Source organism: Marmota monax, unplaced genomic scaffold (assembly GCF_021218885.2).
Source record: "Marmota monax isolate L192 unplaced genomic scaffold, Marmota_monax_Labrador192_F-V1.1 WCK01_AAM20220418_F8-fsc00102, whole genome shotgun sequence".
Classification (NCBI taxonomy): domain Eukaryota; kingdom Metazoa; phylum Chordata; class Mammalia; order Rodentia; family Sciuridae; genus Marmota; species Marmota monax.
This window is the reverse complement of record NW_026692494.1, coordinates 725,392-748,534: the sequence shown is the minus strand read 5'-3', so window position 1 is coordinate 748,534 and position 23,143 is coordinate 725,392. Positions and strand designations below refer to the sequence as shown.

The 23,143-nt window shown below is 41.0% G+C and overlaps 4 protein-coding genes across 4 annotated transcripts; all 4 read right to left on the bottom strand.

Annotated features, from left to right (window-relative positions):
- On the bottom strand, positions 1 to 939 carry LOC124092197 (olfactory receptor 7G2-like). The gene has a single exon (XM_046443668.1). It carries the CDS (start codon positions 937 to 939, stop codon positions 1 to 3), a length of 939 nt encoding a protein of 312 aa, XP_046299624.1.
- Positions 940 to 9,982: 9,043 nt separating this feature from the next.
- LOC124092198 (olfactory receptor 7G2-like) lies at positions 9,983 to 10,927 on the bottom strand. Its single transcript, XM_046443670.1, has one exon. It carries the CDS (start codon positions 10,922 to 10,924, stop codon positions 9,983 to 9,985), a length of 942 nt encoding a protein of 313 aa, XP_046299626.1. The 5' UTR covers positions 10,925 to 10,927.
- Positions 10,928 to 15,314: 4,387 nt separating this feature from the next.
- On the bottom strand, positions 15,315 to 16,253 carry LOC124092271 (olfactory receptor 7G2-like). Its single transcript, XM_046443734.1, has one exon. It carries the CDS (start codon positions 16,251 to 16,253, stop codon positions 15,315 to 15,317), a length of 939 nt encoding a protein of 312 aa, XP_046299690.1.
- A 5,156-nt stretch (positions 16,254 to 21,409) lies between these two features.
- LOC124092211 (olfactory receptor 7G2-like) lies at positions 21,410 to 22,369 on the bottom strand. The gene has a single exon (XM_046443685.1). It carries the CDS (start codon positions 22,346 to 22,348, stop codon positions 21,410 to 21,412), a length of 939 nt encoding a protein of 312 aa, XP_046299641.1. The 5' UTR covers positions 22,349 to 22,369.
- Between the last annotated feature and the right edge of the window lie 774 nt (positions 22,370 to 23,143).

Genomic DNA, 23,143 nt, shown 5'->3' with positions numbered 1-23,143 from the left:
TCATAGGAGAGAACTTGTTCTATCAATGAGTTTTCTCAAGGCTCCCTTCATATCCCTGTTCCTCAGGCTGTAGATGAAGGGGTTCAGCATCTGAGGGACCACAGAGTACATCACCGAAGCCACTGCAGTCTTCCTAGGGGAGTCAGTCACTTCAGAGCTAATGTACACCCCAAAACCTGTCCCATAGAACAGGGAGACAACAGACAGGTGAGACCCACAGGTGGAAAAGGCTTTATACTTTCCTTGTGATGATGGCATTCTCAAGACAGAGGACACAATGTGAACATAAGAGAAAATGATCCCGGAGAGAAAAACACCAGCAAATACACCTGATACCAAATATACCAGGAGGTTATTGATGAGGGTGTCAGAACAGGCCAGTTTGATGACCTGAGCAAGTTCACAGAAGAAGTGGGGGATCTCCAGGGCGGTGCAGAAGGACAGTCGCAGCACCATCAGAGTGTGCAGCAGGGCATCCACAGTGCTGATGAGCAGGGAGATCAGAATCAGCTGGACACACAGGCAGGGGTTCATGATAACTGTGTACCTCAGGGGATGACAAATGGCCACATAGCGGTCATAGGCCATCACTGTTAGGAGGCAGTTCTCTAAACCACCAAATATCAAGACAAAGCAGACTTGGGAGAGGCAGTCCGTGTATGTGGTGCTCTGAACCTCTGTTAGGATGTTCACCAGCATCTTTGGAATGGTGCTTGTGCTGAAACAGACGTCATTAAAGGACAAGTTGGAGAGGAAGAAGTACATGGGGGTGTGGAGGCGGGGTTCAGAGATGACAGCCAGGATGATGAGCAGGTTTCCCAGGATGGTGACCAGGTACATGGACAGGAACAGGCTGAAGATGAGGGGCTGCAGGGCTGGGTCCTCTGTCAGTCCCAGGAGAAGGAATTCTGAAACAGCTGTGTGGTTTCTGGGTTCCATGGTGTTGAAGAATCTCTAATAAATGTTGGGTGAAGAAAAATTGTTTAGACTGCAGCAGTAAGGCTGTTAGAAAACCACAGCAGCAGACTTCTTAGGAATTTCAAACACTGGTTTTTTTTTTTTTTCTCTCTCCCTTTTTTCTTTTTCCCTTTATTGCTGCTCAGGATGAAATTCTAGTGACATCCTTGCCCTCAAGTTCAAAGCATTTGCTAAGGGACTCTGTTACCTGGTTCTCATCAAGAGGAATGATTTCAGCATCTCACCTGGATATTGAAGATGGAACGTCTGTCCTCAGGAAATGCAGACAGGCTAAACAAGTCCTCAGGCTCCTGTTCAAGAGGAGTCCTCTCTGGGAAGAGGCCCAGGTGCTGTGCCCTGACTGATGCAGGGCTCCTGAGTGAGCTGGTCACAGGTTGATTCCTATATTGTCTGTTTCCCTGGGGCCCAATATCCACAGCTCCTCCTGAGACCAGTTGCTTTAGTGTCATTCAGATCCCAACAGTGCATAGCTTTAAGGATGAAGAGTATAGAAGAGAGTAATTCAGGGCTGCTCAGTCCCTGACCTTGGAGGTCACATGTGCAGCATTCAGTTCTCCACATTCTTTATGCTCATCTCCATTTTACGGTAATGGCACAACATACATCTCAATAAATCCCATTATTCCTTTTCAATTACAAAAAGAGAAATCTACAAAATTACTAATATCAGGAACACTAATTCCTACCATAGATATGAAAATATGCCTTATATATGGGCACAAAGAATGCAGTTATAAGTATTAACTAAGATATGGTGAAAATACCCTCACAAGTGTCTTTTCCTATGTCACATTGCTATTTACTGAATTGTAATATTTGTTATTTATATTTTCATAGAGGGCCTTTAATCAGTTTATTTTTTTTTATCAGTGTTGCAAAAAATATAGGCAGGACCATAACTCCTGGGTTAGAATTTTATAGGTACTTTTTTCAATATTGTTACAATAGTCTTAGTCATATTCTTTAGAAATGGAGACTTTGAGTAGAAATTATGTTTCTTCATTTTTTTGAATGCATAGAAATTGTATCAAATTTTCTGAATATAAGATTAATATGTATCAGCAATTAACAAGTGAATTTTAACATTGAAACAAATATTATTCACATTAGTACAACAGTAAATAAAATAAGTAGGAATAAATCTATAAATATATACAAAATCTATATAAGGAAAATACAAATCTCTGTTAAACAAATCAATAAATAAATGAAGAGTATCATGAATGAGAAGAGTCAATATTTTCAAGATCTGAGTTCTTCCCAATATGATCTAAACAGTCAATACAATCCCAAACAAAGTTCTAGTAGATTATTTTATGCATATTGAGAAACTTATTCTAATCTCTGTAGAGAGCTAAAAGACTCAGAATAGACAGCATAATATTGCAGAAAAGAACAAATTTTAAAGGAATTACTCTTTCAAGATTTACTATGATATTATATTAATATTATAATATCAATGTTATATAGTAATATATTTGCTATGATGTTATATTACATATATAATGTTATATTAATTTATAGTATATGATGTTATATTAGTTACTCTGATGTTATATTAATAAAGACATTGTGATATGATGAAACAAAAGACAAATCAATGGAACAGTAGACAAATCAAAAGTACCTGCACAAATATAGTCAAATTATTTTGGGGAAAAGAGTAAGACAGTGAAATGCAGAAGGAAGTGATTTCAACAAATGAGCTGGAACACCTGGGCATCCACTTACAAAAAGTGAAAGACAAAAAATTAAAACAAAACCTAGACACAGACTTGTACCCTTCACAAAAATGAACCAAATTAACATAAAATTTGAAACTGCAAAACTCCTAGAATATAACATAGGAGAAAATGTAGATGGCCTTGATTTTGGTGATGACTTTGTAGATAATGACAACTAAAGGAATAAGCCATTTAAAACAGAATTAACAAAATGTACTTTTAAAATTAAAAAATTTATCTCTGTGAATACCATGTCACAGAATGAAAATAAGCCTCAGTATAGGAGAAAATATCTGATAAAATACTTTTTAAATATTTTTATGTTTTATTTATTTTATATTTTTTATTTTTTTAATTTAATTAGTTCTACATGACAGCAGAATGCATTTTGGTTCATCGAACACAAACGGAGCACAGCTTTTCATTTCTCTGGTAGTATACGATGGTATACTGATAGTATAGAGTTGCACCCCATGTGCAGTCATACATGTACCTAGGGTAATGATTTCCATCTCATTCCACCATCTTTCCTACCCCCATGTGCCCTTCCCTCCCTCTGTTGTGGGGCAGGTTGCTCAGAAAACACACCAAGTTTTATCCAAATTGAAGAGTCTTTATTTAGCCGGTGGGCCGGTGACTGCTCCCCAAAGGACTCATAACTATCTCTGCAAGGAACAGCCTCAAGCTTCAACATTTTAGGATATTTAAAGGCAAAAACCATTAAAACCACAACTGGGTTGATGTAGCTGCAAGAAAGCAGGGTTTCAGCAGCTGGACTGGGCAGTTAGCGAGACAATGCAGTGGGTACATTGGTATTTCCCACAGGACTTTCCAGAAAGCAGAAAGGAAATGGGTCAAAATGACCCTAGAGGAGTACAAGTTAGAGAATGGTTGCTAACATCTGGACAATCAATCTCTGACAAGGTACATTGCCCAAGAAAAATGGAAACCAAAGAGAACAATTTCACATTGTTTAAGAATTGCTATCTCTTGTTGCCAAGTATGCTATGCTAGGTAACTATTAGAGAGGTAGGACTTTCCCATGGGAGGAGCATTTCTTACATCATATGGAGTCTCAGGGTAAAATGGAGTCTGCTTGGTTATTGCCCATAGAGCCTGATCCATAACACCTCCCTTTGCCCAATCGAAGTTCCTCCATTCCTCCCATGCCTCACCCCCATGATTCTTCATTTTTAATTGAGGTGATAATTCAATTACAAAGTCACCAAAAGGTAGTGCCATTCAGATACACCCACATGCTCAGAGCATTTAGTCAGATTTCACCCATCATTTAGGAGGTAGAGAAGGTGCTCAATCAGTGTAGGTGTTCATTTAAAAAATGTTGTAATTAAGGGCTGAGCCAGTGAGACCCACCCTCTCTCAATTCCTGTATGCTTTTTATGGTATTTTAATTAATTAATCAGCATCTTCTGTTTTTCAACACATTTTACCCCATGTTAACTCATTCTGTAGGAATCTGTGATTTTCAAGACAGAATATTTGAAATTCATGATGTGATGTGTTTCTCCAACATCTTAAACAAATGTACTTTTAAAGATTTCCCTTTGCCTCCCCTCTTCCCTACTCCCACTCTCTTTCCTCCATTTCACTGCTCTTCTGTTTTTCATAGTTTTTAAACTAATGCATTATCGATATACATAAAGGTGAATTTCATGGTGGTGTATTCGTAAGTGTTCACAGAAGAGTTTGCTCAGTTTCATTCCACTGTTCTTCCCTTATTGCATTCCTCCTCCCTCTCCTTAATCCCCTTCTCTTATCCACTGATCTCTCTTCTGTAAACCTAATCACATTCCCCGCCCCCCCTGCCCCCTGCACCTGTGGTGCTGGGGATTGAACCAATGGCCTGGTGCATGGTAGGCATGCACTCTACCAACTGAGCTATATCCCCAACCTCAAACTCATTTACTATTTTTTTAATACCAGGGATTGAACTTAGGGGCACTTGACCACTGAGCCACATCCCCAGCTGTATTTTGTATTTATTTAGACACAGGGTCTCACTGAGTTGCTAAGAGCCCTGACATTGCTGAGACTGCTATCCTCCTCTTTTAGCCTTTTGAGCCACTGGGACTACAGGGTCCTGCCTCTCATTCACTCTTAAAAAGAGAAATAATAGGTATCATATAGAAAGTCATCAATGGAAGTATAAAATAAGATAAATGTTTCAATCAACCAAAACAACAGTACATGAAAAATAAACTAAAATACTTCTGGTTTCAAAAAACAATGCTAACATGATATATTGAGTGGGATAAAGCCAAAGTCCTTTGTGGATTTATCTCCATAATGAAGAATGTTTTTCCTTCTTCTTTCCAGAATACCAGAAATACATTGTTTGCCAAGGAAAAGTGTAGAACTCTGTTTTTCATAAGTGTTCCTTTGTGCTACGAATGACCTGTAAGTGTACATATCTAGGAAGAGTACTGTGTAGTTCTGATTCCTGTGTCCACTGGGAAGAGATCAAGTCAGGGTCATTAGCACATACCCATCTCTTCAAAGCTTTATCATTTTGTTTGTGAAGATTACATTCAAATTTCTCTCCTCTCTGTGTGATATACAATGCATTTCTGTTCATTATGTTTACCCTAGTATCCCAAACACCTAAGATTAATTCTTTCCAACAATAACATGTGTCTATGATTGAGCCATCCCTCACCCCCTTCTATACTATAACTATTCTATATAACTTTTCTAGTTTTAAACTTTTTCTTAAATTCATATTCTGAAACAATCCTTATGAAAATTTGAATTTAGACAAATTATTCCTTTTGTATAAGATAAAATACTGTATGCATTTTATGGTATTTTAATCTAAATGCAGCTGAATTTTTTTTTACTCTATTCATATTGAATTACACCTGTTAGAATTTTAACTCTTAGTATCCTTGCTTTTAGTGAAGTCACAGAAACAGTGCAATCTGAAATTATTTTTCCATTTACCAATCTATAAAAACACACTTACTAAACCCAAATATGTGGTTACCTTGTGGAATTCAGAATCCAAGTGTACTTAAAATTATATTTAGCAGTCGATGTTTATGTACTTTAATTTTATAAATAAATCAGATGTCCCCTCTAAAGAACATTTATAAAATTAATCTTATTATGTTAAATTTAATTTACTCAGTTTTAACTGTTAACTATGAGTTATCCATGAAAAACAAGCTTACTCAACATTATAAGCCATCTTTTCTCAACCAAAGACAAATCCTAAAAGCAATGGACATTATGATTTAAACATTTTATACTTCTCAGATTTTGCACAAAACAGTGCTCATCAGTGTGAGGTTTCACAACAGTAAGAATAAGCATGTAGTAGGGGGATTGACAAACCAAACCAATCTGTTTCAAGAATTTGTCCAGAGGAGAGACAATGGATCTCATAAAAGCCTTGCTCTTAAAGGGAGTATTTTTTTTTTCTTCCTGGGGCATGTTATTTCCTCCTTAAACAAAATCTTGGTTAAGATCACATGGATCATTCTCCCAGGGTCCCTTTAGCCCAAATGGCCTTATTCGCTTTTAGAAGACCTCCAGAGGAGAAAGCTTGTTTTTCCTTTTCCTGGGAGACACTTGCAAAAGCAATTGTTGCTGTTTGGGTGAGAATGTTATTTATGCATTTAACTTAAACAACAAATTTCACCCCTGGAGAAGGACTGGATAATCTGGTATATATACACACACATACAAAAGAAAAAACAAAACAAAACATTTCTCCACTGCCAGGTGCATTCCAGGGGTTGGAGCACAGGATATTTCTGAGCAGGACCTGTCTCCCTTATCATCATCATAAGGCCATTAATTTTGAGTGATCTCTGCACTATCAATTGAACCCAGAGGCTCTTTGGGCTTTTTTGGCATATTGATATTCAATGGAGGAGGCCCTTGACCATCCCTTTGAAGAGGCTGCCAATAAACCTCAGGATGGCTTTAGTTTCTGTTTTTTCTTTTCTGGGTACAGTTCTTTATCCCCTTGTTTTCCCCCATGCATTTAGTTTGGTGGGACACTGTCACAGCAAGAACCCAAAAACAACTCAGCAAGGTCCTAAGTCCCCCCAGACCCCACCTGCCAGCAGAAGCAATTAACCAAGTCCCATTCTCAAACTCTAGTTTTACTCCTGTGGGCAAAAAGGGGGCTCTAAGGCAGGGCAGAGGCCAGGTCCTCTTGTGACTGAACTCTCAGTCCTCGCCTCCAATGCCAACCCAGTAAGGAGGACATGATTTTGAGAATAAGGAAAAAAAAGTTTGATTGTTTTACTAACGGAGGAGAAACCCAAGGCACTGCTGTCCCAGAGGCTGTGATTCTGCCCATCAGCAGGAACAGGGGGCTTTCAGAGGTGATTCAAAGGTCACATTCTACATGCTTTCTGTAGGAGTTGTGATTTGCTGATTAAATTGTAAGAAATTCATTTTTGAGATTTTCTGGTGCCATCCCCAAAGCCTGGATTCCTTCCTTCCTGTAGGACTGTGCACTCAAGGGACAGATAAATCTGCATAAAATGGAGAAGAAAGGCCACCCTATTTCCCCTGAGATTAGGGAGGGAGAAAGATCTGGAGGAGCAGGGAGAGAGGAAGAAAAAGAAACATGTCTATTTTCAAAGTAAGTTGCAGGGGCAGAGCACAAGGGCTGTATTCCAAGCACAAACTCGACCACTGTTACACTCTTTGCCCTTTTTTTTCAACCCAAGCAAAAAAAAAGTCCCTTTTGGGACTTTTCCCCTCAGCCCAGGGCTGGTGTCCCTTACCCACACTGAGGTGACCTGTGACTTCTTGGAGACAGACTGAGAAGCAGTGCATTTTACATCATCGACTCGGTTTCTAGCTGTTCAGACTCCTCATGACTTGCTACCAAAAGCTCAGTCCTTGTCCTTGATGCCAATTGAATGATGAGGACATAGTTTTGAAAAGGGAAAATCAGTTTTATTGTTTTGCTAGCTAAGGAGAAACACAGGAGGCTCCTATCCCAGGGGCTGTGATTCTGCTCATCCAGGAGAACAAAAGGTTTTGAAAGAAATGATTCATTCCAGGTGTTCCCTATGGAGGATTGTGATCCACTTGTTATTTTGGGGACAGCCATTCCTTGGATTGCCATCCCTGAAGTCTGAATTATACTTGGTTCCTGTGGTGGCTGTGTGTTCAAGGACAGATAACTCAGCTTAGGGTTGGAAAAATATGATCCTGTTCCCTACCCCCAGGTTAGGGAGAAGGGGAGGGAGAAGAGGAAAGGAAAACAGGTCCATTTTAAAATAACCCTCGTGGCAGAGCAGCAAGGGCTGTATTCAAATCAGGAGGGGCACCACTGTCACATGACTACATAATAGGAAATAAGATCACTCTACAAAAAATCCTTTTCACCCTCTTATCATGCAGGTCCATCTTTATAAGTAAGAGGCGTTAAGATCTGGAAGCCTCATTCCAAGGGCCACCCTTCAATTTAGGACATGGATGTCTTCAGTGTGACTGTTAGAAATATCTGGGTGCTGTAGGAAATCAGCAAGGGAAACTTGACTTTTGCAGAAGAAGATCTGCCCAGGTTTTTTACCCTAACACAGCACAGCCCCTTGTTTTTAATAAGAGGAGTGTGGGGTCACAATCTACGTGATTGACTAATTAAATTGGGGAGGACCAGGAGAAGAGCTTGGTGATGACTGGATCACCCTCTACTCTCTAGGCATTATGATTGGAAGACTGAGGACAAAGGGAGATAGATTGGGGGCTCAATATGAGCATTTGGCAACCAAATAACAGAGGCAAGAAATGGGAAGCAAACCTCCGGTCAGCAAGCATTTCTTTCATCTGCAGTGAAGTCAGTGGACCAGGTACGGGAGGGCTCATTTTCTGGATATGGAAAATGCCCCCCTGGTTACAGAAGGAGTCTGGGTTTTACAGTTTACCATGAGAGCGAATGCACCATTGGAGACTGCAGATGTGCAGTTTGGACAGTCAGCGACCTAGTTGTGCAGGTGAAAATTTTAGCTCAGGAAGGCACGTGTAAAAAGTTTTAAATTTGTTGTCACTGGGAAAAGCCCACAACTCGGTGTCCACTGCTTGTCTCTGGGACACACTGGTACCTAGAGCTTCATTATTTGCTTTTCTCCATTTAGGACTCATCTGAAATGGAAAGGGTAAATGTTCAGGGCCCAGCACTTCAGTATTTGCCTCCTCCCTTCAGAACTGTGAGGTTAGTGCTTGGCTAGTTTCCTGTCCCTCCACCTGAGCTGCACCTTCTCTCCAGGATTCTTCAGGGGCTGGCTATCTTGCAGGAATATTATTTTCCATAACTCTTCACTCAAAATGCCTACATTCCAACCACATGGCCTGGTGACTGGAAAAGAGCTCTTCCTAAATATGCAGGATGAAATGTAGGTTTTAGATGGCAGCACGCACATTTTTGTTACATATTAGGAGACTTAGAGAACAGGTTTAATTTTGACATAAATTAATGTTCCACAGTCTCCACAGAAAGGGCAGTTACCAAAGCACAGAGGGACGGGCACTCAGCTTTCTGCCTCCAGCCCCATGTCCAGGTACAGCCTCTGCATCTCCTGCAACCTCCTGGGGACCCTGAGGAGCACAAGTCCTGGGGGGAGGCCACCTCAGGTAGGACTCAGTGAAGCCCAAATGACTGAAATGACCCATGTATGTCTGAAATCACTGCCATGAACAACAATTCTCTTTACTATCTCCGTGCACTAGAGTTAGGTTTCCTTTTTCTTGGAGAACTGATGGCATCTTTATAAATAAAAAGTCCAATATTGCAAAATGATCTGAAGCCTCTAAGATAATCTAATTGTGTAAATTTTGTAAATGATGAAACTGTGCAGGCTGGGTGATAATGTGACAGCATAAGGATACAGTTTTCTAGGAATTGCCTCATCCTCCTCCACAATTGATCATGAAAATTCAATTCTGTGCCTCACAGGAGGTCCTCCTCTGAGGTGGGCACATACTTTCCGTGTCCTCAGCTTGTGGTTCTCTCAGAGCACACAGCAGAGTTTGCTAGAGCTACAGACGCTCCTTCAGTTTCTGCTTCTCTGAAACCCAAGCAAAGAAAATTGTTTAAAGAACTTAAATTATGTGCCAAATATTTCAAATTGAATAAAAAATACTCAGGTTTCAAGCCACTTTAAAATGCACATGGTCATTATGTGGTCTCAGACATTCAGAACAAGGTAATGATGGAAGAATAAGGTATTCTGGTGAAGCAGGAGTCCCGTCACTGTGACTCACTCTGGAAGTCTAAATCCAAATCAGGTAATACCTCACAGAGGAGGAGCTGCCCTTCCTATGAGCTTCCTCAAGGCCTCCTTCATGTCCCTGTTCCTCAGGCTGTAGATGAAGGGGTTCAGCATCTGAGGGACCACAGAGTACATCACAGAAGCCACTGCAGTCTTCCTGGGGGAGTCGGTCACCTCAGAGCTAATGTACACCCCAAAACCTGTCCCATAGAACAGGGAGACAACAGACAGGTGAGACCCACAGGTGGAAAAGGCTTTGTGCTTTCCTCTGGATGATGGCATTCTCAAGACAGAGGACACAATGTGAACGTAAGAGAAAATGATCCCAGACATAGACGCAACAGCAAGGAGACCAGTGACCAGATATACCAGGATGTTATTGATGAGGGTATCAGAACAGGCCAGTTTGATGACCTGAGCAAGTTCACAGAAGAAGTGGGGGATCTCCAGGACTTCTGTGCAGAAGGACAGTCTCAGCACCATCAGAGTGTGCAGCAGGGCGTCCACAGTGCTGATGAGCAGGGAGATCAGAATCAGCTGGACACACAGGCAGGGGTTCATGATAACTGTGTACCTCAGGGGATGACAAATGGCCACATAGCGATCATAGGCCATCACTGTTAGGAGACAATTCTCTAAACCACCAAAAATCAAGGCAAAACAGACCTGGGAGAGGCAGTCAGTGTATGTGGTGCTCTGACCCTCTGTTAGGATGTTCACCAGCATCTTTGGGATGGTGCTTGTGCTGAAACAGATGTCATTAAAGGACAAGTTGGAGAGGAAGAAGTACATGGGGGTGTGGAGGTAGGAGTCAGAGCTGACAGCCAGGATGATGAACAGATTTCCCATCATAGTGACCAGGTACATGGACAGGAACAGGCTGAAGATGAGGGGCTGCAGGGCTGGGTCATCTGTCAGTCCCAGGAGAAGAATTTCTGAAATAACTGTTTGGTTTCTTGTTTCCATGTTGTTCAAATCTGAAAGAAATTTTGGGTGAGAAGAAAATATATGGATAGAAGCAGAAACACTTTCAAATAAAACCACACCTACAAAAACCATGGTCTGATTGTTTCTAGACTTGAGACCTCTGAGAAAAAAGTTCTTTTTTTATGTCACCCTATCTCTGGTACTTGGTTATGGCAGCCCTATAACTAGTACACTCACAAAATGACATTCTCAACATCTGTATGCAACATCTGTATACATATTCAAGGGGATTTCAGAATATGTTATAATATCATTGTTGTACTGAGTTCAAGATGAACTTCATGTAGAATGGGGACCTCTTGCTGACAGTTCACAGGAGAGGCGGAGGACCCCCTTTTTCTCCCTCCCATTTTGCTCATCCACCACCCCGCCCCCACTGTTTCCAAGGATGAAATTCTAGTACATACTTGCCCTTCAAGTCAAAGCATTTCCTAAGCCACTCTGTATTACCTGGTTGGCTTCAAGAGGAATGGTTTCAGCATCTCACCCAGATATTAACCTTAGAAGATTTGTCCTCAGGAAATGCAGAGAAACTAAATAAGTTATCTCTAGGAAGAGGCCCAGTTGCTGTGTCCCTACGAAGCAGGTCTTCTGAATGAGGTGGTCACAGGCTGACTCCTATGCTCTCTCTTTCCCTGGGGCTCAATATCCAAAGCTCCTCATTAAACCAGTTAGTTACAATCATTCAGATCTCAGGAGTGCACATCTTTTAAGACCAAGAGGACAGAAAATAGGAATTTGGAATGGCCGATTTCCTGACCCTGTAGGGCACATGTGCACTATTCAGTTCTCCACATTTTTAAAAATTTTTCTGCTCATCTTCATTTTATGAACCTAGCTTTCAAAACTTAATGACTTCCAGTATTCCTTTTAAATAATAAACAAAAAAATCCACGTAATTACTAATATCAGGAACACTGATTCCTGTTGTAGATGTAACCATATGCTTTATATTTGTGGGCATAAAGAATGTAATTATATTAGCTAAGATGTCATGAAAATACAAACATTCCAGGAAGTGTCTTTATCGATGTCACACTGATGTTTAATTAAACTTAATTTTTGTTTTTTTATGCTTGCACAGAACATCATGCTGTATCCCAACATATTGATCCTAATGATCATATTGATTCTAGTCACTGTTGATCAGCAAAATTACTGATAGTACAGCAAATTCATGATTATAACTCCATAAGTAGTTAAGTCCATAAGTACTTTTATTCAATCTTGTTACAATATTTTCATGAATTTTCTTCATGAATGGAAAATTTTTGAGTTGAAATAAAAAATTTCAATTAAAGTGTTAATTATAAAATCATCAAAATGTAGGACAGTGCAGATGGGTCCATATACTCAGAACATTTGGGCTCATTTTGAAACCTCTTACAATTAAGTTCAACATTTCCTGAGTTTATCTATCCATTTTATTAACATAGACTCCAGTTATGTTAAAAAATGCTTGAAAATCTAGTGATAGAAAGAACTTACATCAACAAAGAAAACAAACAAAAGCTTGAAGAGAGTCTACAGAATGGGAGATCATTGCCACCTGCTCCTCAGATGAGGCATTAATATCCAGAACATATTTAAAAAACCCTCAAAAATCGTAACAGCAAAAAATGAAATAAACCAATTTTAAAATGGGGAAAGGAACTAAATGAAAGAAGAAATAAAGATGGTTAAGAAGTATATGAAAAAATGTTTGATATCTTGAGCAATTAGAGAAATGCAGATCAAAAACTACATTGAGATTTTATCTCACTCCAGGCAGAATGGCAATTCTCAAGAATACAAATAATAGTAAATGTTAGTGAGGACTCGGGGGAAAGGCCCTCTCATTTATTGTTTGTGGGACTGCAAATTAGTGCCAATCACTCTTGAAAGCAGTATGGCGATTCCTCATCAAAACAGAAATGGAACCACCATAAGACCCAGCTATCCCCACTCCTTAGTATATATCCAAAAGATCTAAAATCAGCATGCCATTGAGATTCATCTGCATCAATGTTCATCCAGAAAAACATAAGGAAAAAAAAGTGTTAATATGCCCTAAACTGAATCCTATGATGATAATGACACAGTCTCCTAACTATAGTGTCCAGGAAGCCTGTGAGCCTGCAGGACTAGGAATATTGCATAGAGCAGAAAAAGACACTGGGCACTGTGTGCCGTCACAGGCCAATAGCTGTTAGATTTGAGGGAACTAAAATATTGGCGCAATACAAGAGGTTTGGCAGGGTATCTGGACTTGGCAAATGCCATGTTCTTGCTATGCAAGATTATTCATGATACGTGGTTGAGACAACGAACTTGAATTTGATAAACTCCGTATGTCTCTAACTTGGTTAGTTTGAATTCATCCTACTTATTAACTCTTGATTTTAATTCTTGTGCCATAGGAGTCTTATTAAGGAAGCTGCGACCTTATCCAACACGATGGAGATTTGGGCCTACTTTCTCAGAGTAGAAAACTATTAGAAAAGACATTCCTGAGAAGACCAAGCTTTCACTGATAAGTAAGGATGAGTGAATGGTAAGGATTAAAATAGACCTCCTATTTTTTGAACGTTCTCTTTGTCATTCAGGTTATGGATGATTTCTCCAGACAATATGAATAGTATAGCTTTAAAAATGCATGGGTACAGACACATATGTACAAATAATGCAATATGCTGCATTTTTATTAAATATAATTATTGTTCTAGGTCTTGTAGGATTTTCTTCAAAAGTGTCATATTTATGGCAGATTAGGTTTAATTGTTAGTAGAGGAATTGGATGTGAAATTGTACAATGTTTTGGTGAATTTCTCTGAGGGTTAGTTTTTAATTTATTTTTAATTTATTTGGGAGACTGCTGTAATGTTTGGGTATACTACAGCTATGGCTACAGAAGAATATCCTGAGACTTGAGGGCCTACAATTATTTGAAATACATTATTGTTAGGATTTTTAATGGAATTATTAATTGTTCTCTCATGAATGTACATTATGGGGTGGGGATTGCTATTAACTTTAAGAATTTAGAGGATTTGGTTAAATTGGATGGAGAGGAGCTTGGTTTAATTCATGAAGACTCGAGGTGTGGCTGCTTGATACAGTTATGGAAGTTGGCTTACGGTTGTAAACCATTGATCCTTGTGTGTTAGCATTTTTACTGTAATTCAAAGTACATGTGGGAATTCAATAATAATTCCTAGGTTAAAATAATGGATAGGAGCAATGCTAGAAAATGTTACTTGATCAGTGGTTTTGGATTAGATGAAACTATAACTTGAATGTGGACAATAGTTCAGGAGGGAGTTCTAATCAGATTACAACTACTAGAATTGGTACTGATTTGGGGCTTATAGTTAAATTTAGGTGGGGAGATAGTGTATAAAAATTGGGAAATATCCTAATATGTTTGCACATTTAGAAAAATTTAAATTATATTTGTTTTTGAGATTTAAAGTTAATAGATTAAGTTCTGCTGACATGGCAACACCTACATGGTAGTCAAGGGGCTGTTATTGTTAGGGGCAGTGGCATGGTTATGAGTGGGGTGTTAGTAAGTGGGATGTGGATAGAAGAATTCCTGCAAAAATGCCTCCAGTGGTAAGGTGTTTAATTAAATTAATAAACAGTCGTTTTCATTAATAAAGATTAGTGTTGAGAATCGTGGCTATCCTAGTAGAGCTAAGGATTTGCTGAAGGTGTGTACTGTAGACAGCAGTGAGGGACTTGGCAATGCATGTGATGAATAGGGCTCAGAGGTGGGCACACAACAGGTGTGCTGACACCACAATTAGGTCTCCAGAGTAGAAACCTGTTAGAAAAGACTTTCCTGAGAAGACCAAGATTTCTCTGATAAGTGAGGGTGGGTACGTGGTAAGGATTAAAGTAAACCTCCTATTTTTTGAATGTCCTTTTTGTCATTCAGGTTATGGATAATTATTCCAGAGCATATGAATAGAATAGCTTTAAAAATGCATGGGTACACACATATAGAAATGCTAGGTGACACTGATTAGCACCAGTGACAACTATCATTAATCTGAGTGATATGGAAGTGGAGGATGCAATCTTTTATTTTTAATGTCCTTCTGGGTTAGGGCACAGGGTAGCAGTAGCTCTTAAGCATACGGTGAGTGTTTGATTGGATGAATTCTGGAAGCAGAGCAATGGAATGGAGATAGAGATGAAAATCACCATCCTATGTCACAAAGCTGGGCAAATGGCAAGTCAGATCAGAGCCCAGAGTGACATGTATTTAGGCGACCCTCACAGCCATTGTCGAATGTGTGGGGATGGAGGACCAGGCATTCTAGCTCACCAGTACTCTGTCAGCTGATCTCCTGGTAGAGAACAAAGCTCACAGCCGGTGATAAAGTCACAGAGAAGAGGGTGACCCAGTGAAGAGGTGCCCCAGGGCTCCCTTCATTTCCCTGTTCCTCAAACTGTAGATAAAGGGGTTCAGCATTTGAGGGACCACCATGTACATCATTGAAGCCACTACATTCTTAATGGAAGAGTCACTTACTGCAGAACTCATGTACACACCAAAACCTGTCCCATAGAATAAGGACACAACCGAGAGGTGAGACCCACAGGTGGAAAAGGCTTTATACCTTCCACCCACTGATGGGATCCTCAAAATAGAGGAGACAATTTGAGCATAAGAGAAAATAATCCCAGAGACAGGGACACCAGCAAATAGGCTTGTTCCCCAAAATACCAGCAAGTTATTGATGAGGGTGTCAGAACAGGAGAGTGTGATGACTTGAGTCAGTTCACAGAAGAAGTGGGGGATCTCCAGGGCTGTGCAGAAGGACAGCCGCAGCACCATCAGAGTGTGCAGAAGGGCGTTCACAGTAGTGACCAGCAGGCAGAGTAGAACCAGCAGGACACAGAGGCGGGGATTCATGATGACCATATACCTCAGAGGGTGACAAATGGCCACATAGCGGTCATAGGCCATCACTGCAAGCAGACAATTTTCTAAGCCACCGAAGATCAAAACAGAGCAGAGCTGGGAGAGGCAGCCTGTGTAGGTGATGCTCTGAGTGTGTGCTTGGATGTTCACCAGCGTCTTGGGGATGGTGGTTGTGCTTATACAGATGTCAGTGAGGGACAGGTTGGAGAGGAAGAAGTACATGGGGGTGTGGAGGTGGGGGTCAGAGCTGACGGCCAGGATGATGAGCAGGTTCCCCAGGATGGTGACTAGGTACATGGACAGGAACAGGCTGAAGATGAGGGGCTGCAGGGCTGGGTCATCTGTCAGTCCCAGGAGAAGGAATTCTGAAACAGCTGTGTGGTTTCTGGGTTCCATGTCACTGGTGAATCATACCAAAATGGTAGGGTGAAAAAATGAATCAGGTGGTTTCTAGGGAAGCTACAGCCTGCATCCCCTGAGTGTGCACTTGTAACTCCTTGGTAACACTCTGGGCTTACCTTTTATAGGGTCTGGGAATGAGGACAGTACTGAATGTCTAACAAACACTCTAGGTGAATTTTAAATCCCTAAACTTTGAGAATCAATGCTTTAACAAAAAAGAAAGAAAGAAAGAAACATTTATATTGTGAGCAAAATGAGTATTTGACATTGTCTAGAAACTCTCCCCAGTGCTCTCCTCACTCCCCTTCAGTCCTTTCCCTGTGCTGAGCACCAACACTTTTTCATGCTTTGAACCAGGTACTGAGACTGTAGCAAAAAAAAAAAAAAAGAGGCAGATTTCCTTTGAAAATATTTCCCTCCTTCAACAAAAACTAGGTGAGGATAAATGTATCAAGCCCATTTTCAGTACAAGGCTCTCTGCCTTTACCATGACTCAGGATCCCCTGAAGGGCTTATCTAAGTACAAATGCATCAGTTCCTGCTCCCAGGCCCCTGCACCCCAGAGAACAAGCCACAGACACCAGGAAGCAAGTTAGTGTGGCAACCACTTGGTCAGAGCTCAGGTCCTCTGACTCCTGAGGGGACTCTCTTGACCAATCTCTGCTAACATCTATGGACATACTGAATTGGCACCACCAAATGACCATGGCCATGCCATAGTTTCCTTTTATAATTTTGATACTTTGTTTCTGAATATAACCCCAAATTTCCCCTGGATTTTTAGTTCTTCCCACTTCCATCAGTAAGTTGTTTGTAGCAGGTAGAGTGATTTCAGAAGTGGACGTGAAAATATTCAATGAGGTTGCTCATAAATTGAAAGCTCATAAGGCTCCTGGAAACTCCAGCGATAGGCTTTAGTAACTCATTCTAAGAGAAGTGGAGTAACCATGACAGTGACGTTCTTTGTCTTTTCTGAAGAGAATTTCTTCCCTCAGTGTGGTTGGTAGCATGTCATTAAATTCAATAAACCAGCAAATGACACAATAACTAAATGAGAGAGAAAATGAGGTGCAGAGTCTCCTGGAAATAGACTGAGCTTGTTGGACTTTGGTAGATACAATTACAACATAATAGACTTAGGTAAGCTGGTGTCCCAATGGGTGTGTCCCTACACATCAATGGTCCTCTATTATGGGGCAAAGAATAGCAGTGTGACCATGATGATTATTTGAAATGGTAGATGCCACATTCTGAATTTAGTCCAGGCTGCTGCATTAGGTTTTTGAATGGGAATATTGTCACCTGGATTAGAAGACTGGGTGTCCTCGTTGCATTATGGGTGTGTCACTTAGCTACAATGTGGTAATTACTTCACAATGTGTGCCCCAAATGCGCCACTGCATACCTGAAATGGTTACAACTTTTCTTTGTGCAATTAAACCTGGAGGGGAGGCTTTTTAGGGGAAGTGGCAAATGATAAGGATTGAATTGAGCGAAAGCATCCAGGAAATGAAGAATCCTTGTCCTGGCAGTGCCTATCGTGTGTGTGTGTGTGTGTGTGTGTGTGTATGTGTGTGTGTGTGTGTTGGGGGGGGGGGTGTGAGTGTGTCTTCTATGAGCAATAGCACACATTTTACCCTCTCAGAGGGAAGGAAGTAATTAGAGCAAACAGAGATGGTGTCTTTGTCAGGCTGAAACCATATTTTCGGGAGGAATTTCTGTACCGGAACTACCAGTGGCAATATTATTAACATAGAAAATTAAAGGAGGAAAGAAATGTCAATTATAGCAACAATTAATTAGGACTGGACATAAGATGATAATGTACACAGCAATGAAAATGAATTAAATAGCAAATGAATTAGCTGCATCACAAAAATGATTGGTATCTCAATTAAGAAAAATTTTATATGAACATGTCTATACCCTGAAAAATTTTCAGTATTTTTGAGCCTGCACAGGTTCACATTATTTTTTTATGGGACATTTATGTGTAAAAGAAAACAAAGGGTAAAATAGAGTTGGACATCCAATAGGCATCATGAAAAATTCATACACATTTCTATCCTGGCTTTAGATATTTCCCTTTCATTTTTAAAAATATATTCTAATTAGTAATACATGAGAGTAGAATGCATTTTGACACACCCTACAAAAATGGGGTTTAACTTATGCTTCTGATTGTACATGTTGTAGAATCATACCAATCCTCTGAACATATATGTACTAGGTACTTTTTATTAAATAAAATAAGAGGCAGAAATGAAGTCCCCACTTGACATCACACATTTGCACAAACTTGATTTTTTTACTACTTTAATAAAATGAACACGTTATCAAGATATATGTTATTGTCCCTTTATTTTTACTATATTTGGTAGTTATCTTCCAAATAATCACTGGGCAATGTTCCACATTTTAAATCTTTTTAAAATATTTTTTTAGTTGTCGATGGACACAATATCTTTATCTATTTATTTATTTTTATGTGGTGCTGAGGATGGAGCCCAGTATCTCACATGTGCATGGCAAGCGCTCTGCACTGAGCTGCAGCCCCCCCCCCAAATCTTTATACAAACAAGTCTAGTATGTATGTTAGTTGTAATTGGCATTCTCTGGGCATCTATTTTTTAATTATTGATGAGATATTTAGTGCTTCTTCATTTAACTTAAATACACACTATCCTGCTATATTACCACAATTTATTTCTACATTCCTTGGCTGGTAGTTGTTAAGGGGACTGCCTCTTTTTATTGATGATATGAGAGTAAAATGAACTGCCTCAGAGGAAACGTGTCCTGCTGACACTGTGGTGGTTGGAAGTCTGGCCCCAGAACTGTGAGAAAATAAACTCCCACTGTCCTGTGTCCCTCTTGTGCTAATTTGTGTAGAAAGCACAGGAGATGAACACACTGTCCAAGAGCCCTCCTCAGCACCCCACAGGAACTCAAGTCAACACCAGAACATTTAGAAATAGCCACTGTGTTTGAGGGAGGGCTGATTTCTGCTCAGAAGGAGCGGGGTCCTGTCCTTGAGGACAGTATGAGGCCAGCAGCGCTGGAGCCGGTGAGCACTGGTGTGCACGCACTCGAGGGCTTGTCCAGAGCATGACGGACAGCGGACAAGGGAGTCAAGGGGCAGTTTCTCCTGATCCAAGCTCATCCTCTCCTCACTGCTCCCCCAGGCTGAGCGCTCATGAAACACCTGCCCTCCCCCCAGCACTAACTGAGCAGCCGTCCGTTACCTGGCTGACCTCACCAGTGGTGCTCAGCCTCTCACCTGGAGGTAGAGAAGTCCTGGTCACCCAAAGGTGACATTCCTAGTGAGAAAGGCTCATCTTTGGGAGGAAGCCCAGGTGCTGCTGTCTGGCTGAGTCAGGGCTGTCAATGAGGTGGTCACAGGCTGACTCCTACAGTCTCTGTGTCCCTGGGGCTCAATATCCAAAGCTGCTCATTAGACAGCAGTCTTACTCTCATTCTGACCCCAGGAGAGAACATCCTTCAAGACAAACTCCATACCTCCTCACAGGTGGGGAGTGAGCAAGGTGATTTCCTGACCCCGAGGCCCCACACACAACACCTCGTTCTCGCTGTTGCTCCTGCTAGGCTCTGTTCCTTGGACTTGCCCACACTTCATGTGGCACTTTTTCACTTAATTCCCACCTTCCCTTTCACCTGTACACAAAAGCATCTCTATGCACCTCGTGATATCTGAAAGTATCATTCAAATTCAGGTGTGAACATGTGTCCTCTGTTTGCAAGTATAATTAATAGGAATATAAGCATCAGCAAAGACAATGCCAAATGCAAACACGGTTCCTCAAAAACCATTAATGTTTGCTGAATACTTGTAAATCCCATTCTCTCTTTTGTATAATAGATTCTCATTTAGTTGATGACTGCTGAATGCAGAAATTATAGGCACAGCTCATATTCTTTTTTGGAGGTTTAAAAATCACCTTTTGTAATTTCGTCACAATACTTTCAGTGTGAAGTTTTCCTCATTTTAGCAGAATGGGGGAGAAAACTGTGGTTCTTCATCCTCAATTAAGTTAATTCAATTATAAAACCTCCTGAAGATGGTGACATGCCAACGTGTTCATGCACTTGGCACACCTGGACGGACTCACTGTCATCCAATGAGTGTTGTTCTCTGTGTTAATGCCACTGTATACTTGAGATTCAAGAACTTCTACGTTTTGTATCTACATTGCCATATTTTACACCATGATCACTATTCTATATAAATACATAATTTCCAAAACAGGTTATTCTAGCATTTAGGGCCAGATGGTTCCATGATCGTCTTGCAGCACCATCTCAACTCCATTCCATTTTTTTTTTCTTTTTAGGAGTAATAGACAGTCATCACTGGGATTATAAAATAGGAAGAAAAAAAAGCAAACCTGGTATGGTGAGTGGGCTGAAGCCAAAGAAATCTCTGTTTTATCTCCATAAACAAGAATCTTCCTATTTCCAGATGGTAAGGATTCCATGTCTTGGACAGAGATTAGTTGCAAAGGACAGAGAAGGAGCATTTTTTTCCTGTCATTTTAAATTTATTTTCATTGGCTTAATATTTGCACATATTTATGAGGTACAATAGGATTATTTAATTCTCATATATACTGGGTGGTGATCATCTTAAACTTTACCATGTCTTTGTGATGACATTATACAAATGTTCTCTTCTAACTATTTTTGAGGTAAATATTACCGTTAATTATATTAACCTGTTTTGCCACAAAACACCAGAACTGGTTCATCATGTCAAACAATAACATCCCACCAACAGATTAAACGCTTCCTCTCCCACCTCCTTCTGAGTTCCCTTGTCCACCTTCTCAACTTGCCTTTCTCTGAGACTGTACCATAAAAATACGTGCTGATGGAAGAACCCCAGCATCAGTCTCTGCCTCTGTAGATCCAAGCAAGGAAATATTGTTGAGAAAATTTAAATCATATTTCAAACACACACAGAATTTTCCATGAGGCATTGAAAAGTATCACAGGAAGTTAAAATTCACCTGGTCATTAAGTTTTCTCTACATTTTAAAGAAGGGAGTGACAGAAGGATTAGGCATTCTGTCTCACACAAATCCTGTTACTGGGACTCACTCTATAAACCCCAGTCCAAAGCAAGTGGTACATCAGAGAGGAGAAGCTATCTTGCCAAAGAGCTTCCTCAAGGCCCCCTTCATGTCCCTGTTTCTCAAGCTGTAGATGAAGGGGTTCAGCATCTGAGTGACCACAGAGTACATCACTGAAGCCACTGCAGTCTTCCTGGATGAGTCAGTCACTGCAGAGCTAATGTACACCCCAAATCCTGTCCCATAGAACAAGGAGACAACAGACAGATGAGACCCACAGGTGGAAAAGGCTTTGTGCTTTCCTTCTGATGATGGCATCCTCAAGACAGAGGACACAATGTTAATATAAGAGAAAATTATTCCAGCGAGAGGAACACCAGCAAATAGACCAGCCACAAAATATACCAGCAGGTTATTGATGAGGGCATCGGAACAGGCCAGCTTGATGACCTGAGCGAGTTCACAGAAGAAGTGGGGGACCTCGAGGTCTGTGCAGAAGGACAGCCGCAGCACCATCAGAGTGTGGAGGAGGGCGTGCACGACACTAATGAGCAGGGAGAGTAGAACCAGCAGGATGCAGAGGCAGGGGTTCATGATGATTGTGTACCTCAGGGGGTGACAAATGGCCACATAGCGGTCATAGGCCATCATGGCAAGATGACAATTTTCCAAGCCAGTAAAAACCAAGAAGAAACAGACTTGAGAAAGACATCCTGTATAAGTGATTCTCTGAGTCTGTGTTTGGATGTTCACTAGCATCTTGGGGACTGCAATGTTGCTTAAGCAGATGTCAGTGAGGGACAGGTTGGAGAGGAAGAAGTACATGGGGGTGTGGAGGTGGGAGTCAGAGCTGATGGCCAGGATGATGAGCAGGTTCCCCAGGATGGTGACCAAGTACATGGACAGGAACAGGCTGAAGATGAGGGGCTGCAGGGCTGGGTCCTCTGTCAGTCCCAGGAGAAGGAATTCTGAAACAGCTGTGTGGTTTCTAGCTTCCATGTTGTTGAGCAATCTGATGGAAAAGATGGATGAAAAAATGCTAAATGTATGGACAGCAGCAGTACCACTTCGAATGCTGTTTGAAAACCACACCCGCAGACACCATGATTTTAGACGTCTAGGTTCCAGAATTATAAGAAAATAAATTTCTGTTGTGATGGTGCCCAGTCTGTGGTTCTCGGTTATGCCAGCCCTGGCAACTAAGAGACTCACAAACCCCCTCACCAGCATGTCTATAAGAATTCAAGTAAATTTCAGAATGTTTTATAATAGTCATCACACTGGAGAAGGGGCAGATTCCTACACTGAAGGTTATGGGCTCCATCCTTGAACAGATGAGACCAGACAATGGGAACTGGGTCAGTACTGGGAGAAACGTGATGGAGAACATGTCACGGGGTCCCACAGCGGGCAGGAGAGGGGTGGGGGCTGTTGTCCATCATGTTCTCTTTCCTGATTCTTACTCTCCTCACGGGTTCCCAGGGTCTGATTACAGTCATACACTCACACGCTTCCAAGGCATTTGCTAAGGGACTTGGTGTTACCTGGTTGACTTCAAGAAGAATGTTGTCCAGCTTCTCACCTGGAAATCGAGGGTGAAACCTCTGTCCTCCGATAGACTAAATGAGTCAGCAGCTCCTGGTCAAGAAGGGTGGACTGTGAGAAGAGGCTCAGGAGTTATTGCCTGACGGGGGCAGGGATGTCGAGTGAGGTACTCACAGACTGACTCCTATATCTCTTTCTCTCTGAGGCTCAATATCTAAAGCTCCTAATTAGAAGAGCTATTTCACTATC

Bases quoted from the DNA above. Each gene is read 5' to 3' on its own strand.
- LOC124092197 (XM_046443668.1), bottom strand. From the start codon at position 939: ATGGAACCCAGAAACCACACAGCTGTTTCAGAATTCCTTCTCCTGGGA.
- LOC124092211 (XM_046443685.1), bottom strand. From the start codon at position 22,348: ATGGAAGCTAGAAACCACACAGCTGTTTCAGAATTCCTTCTCCTGGGA.
- LOC124092271 (XM_046443734.1), bottom strand. From the start codon at position 16,253: ATGGAACCCAGAAACCACACAGCTGTTTCAGAATTCCTTCTCCTGGGA.
- LOC124092198 (XM_046443670.1), bottom strand. From the start codon at position 10,924: ATGGAAACAAGAAACCAAACAGTTATTTCAGAAATTCTTCTCCTGGGA.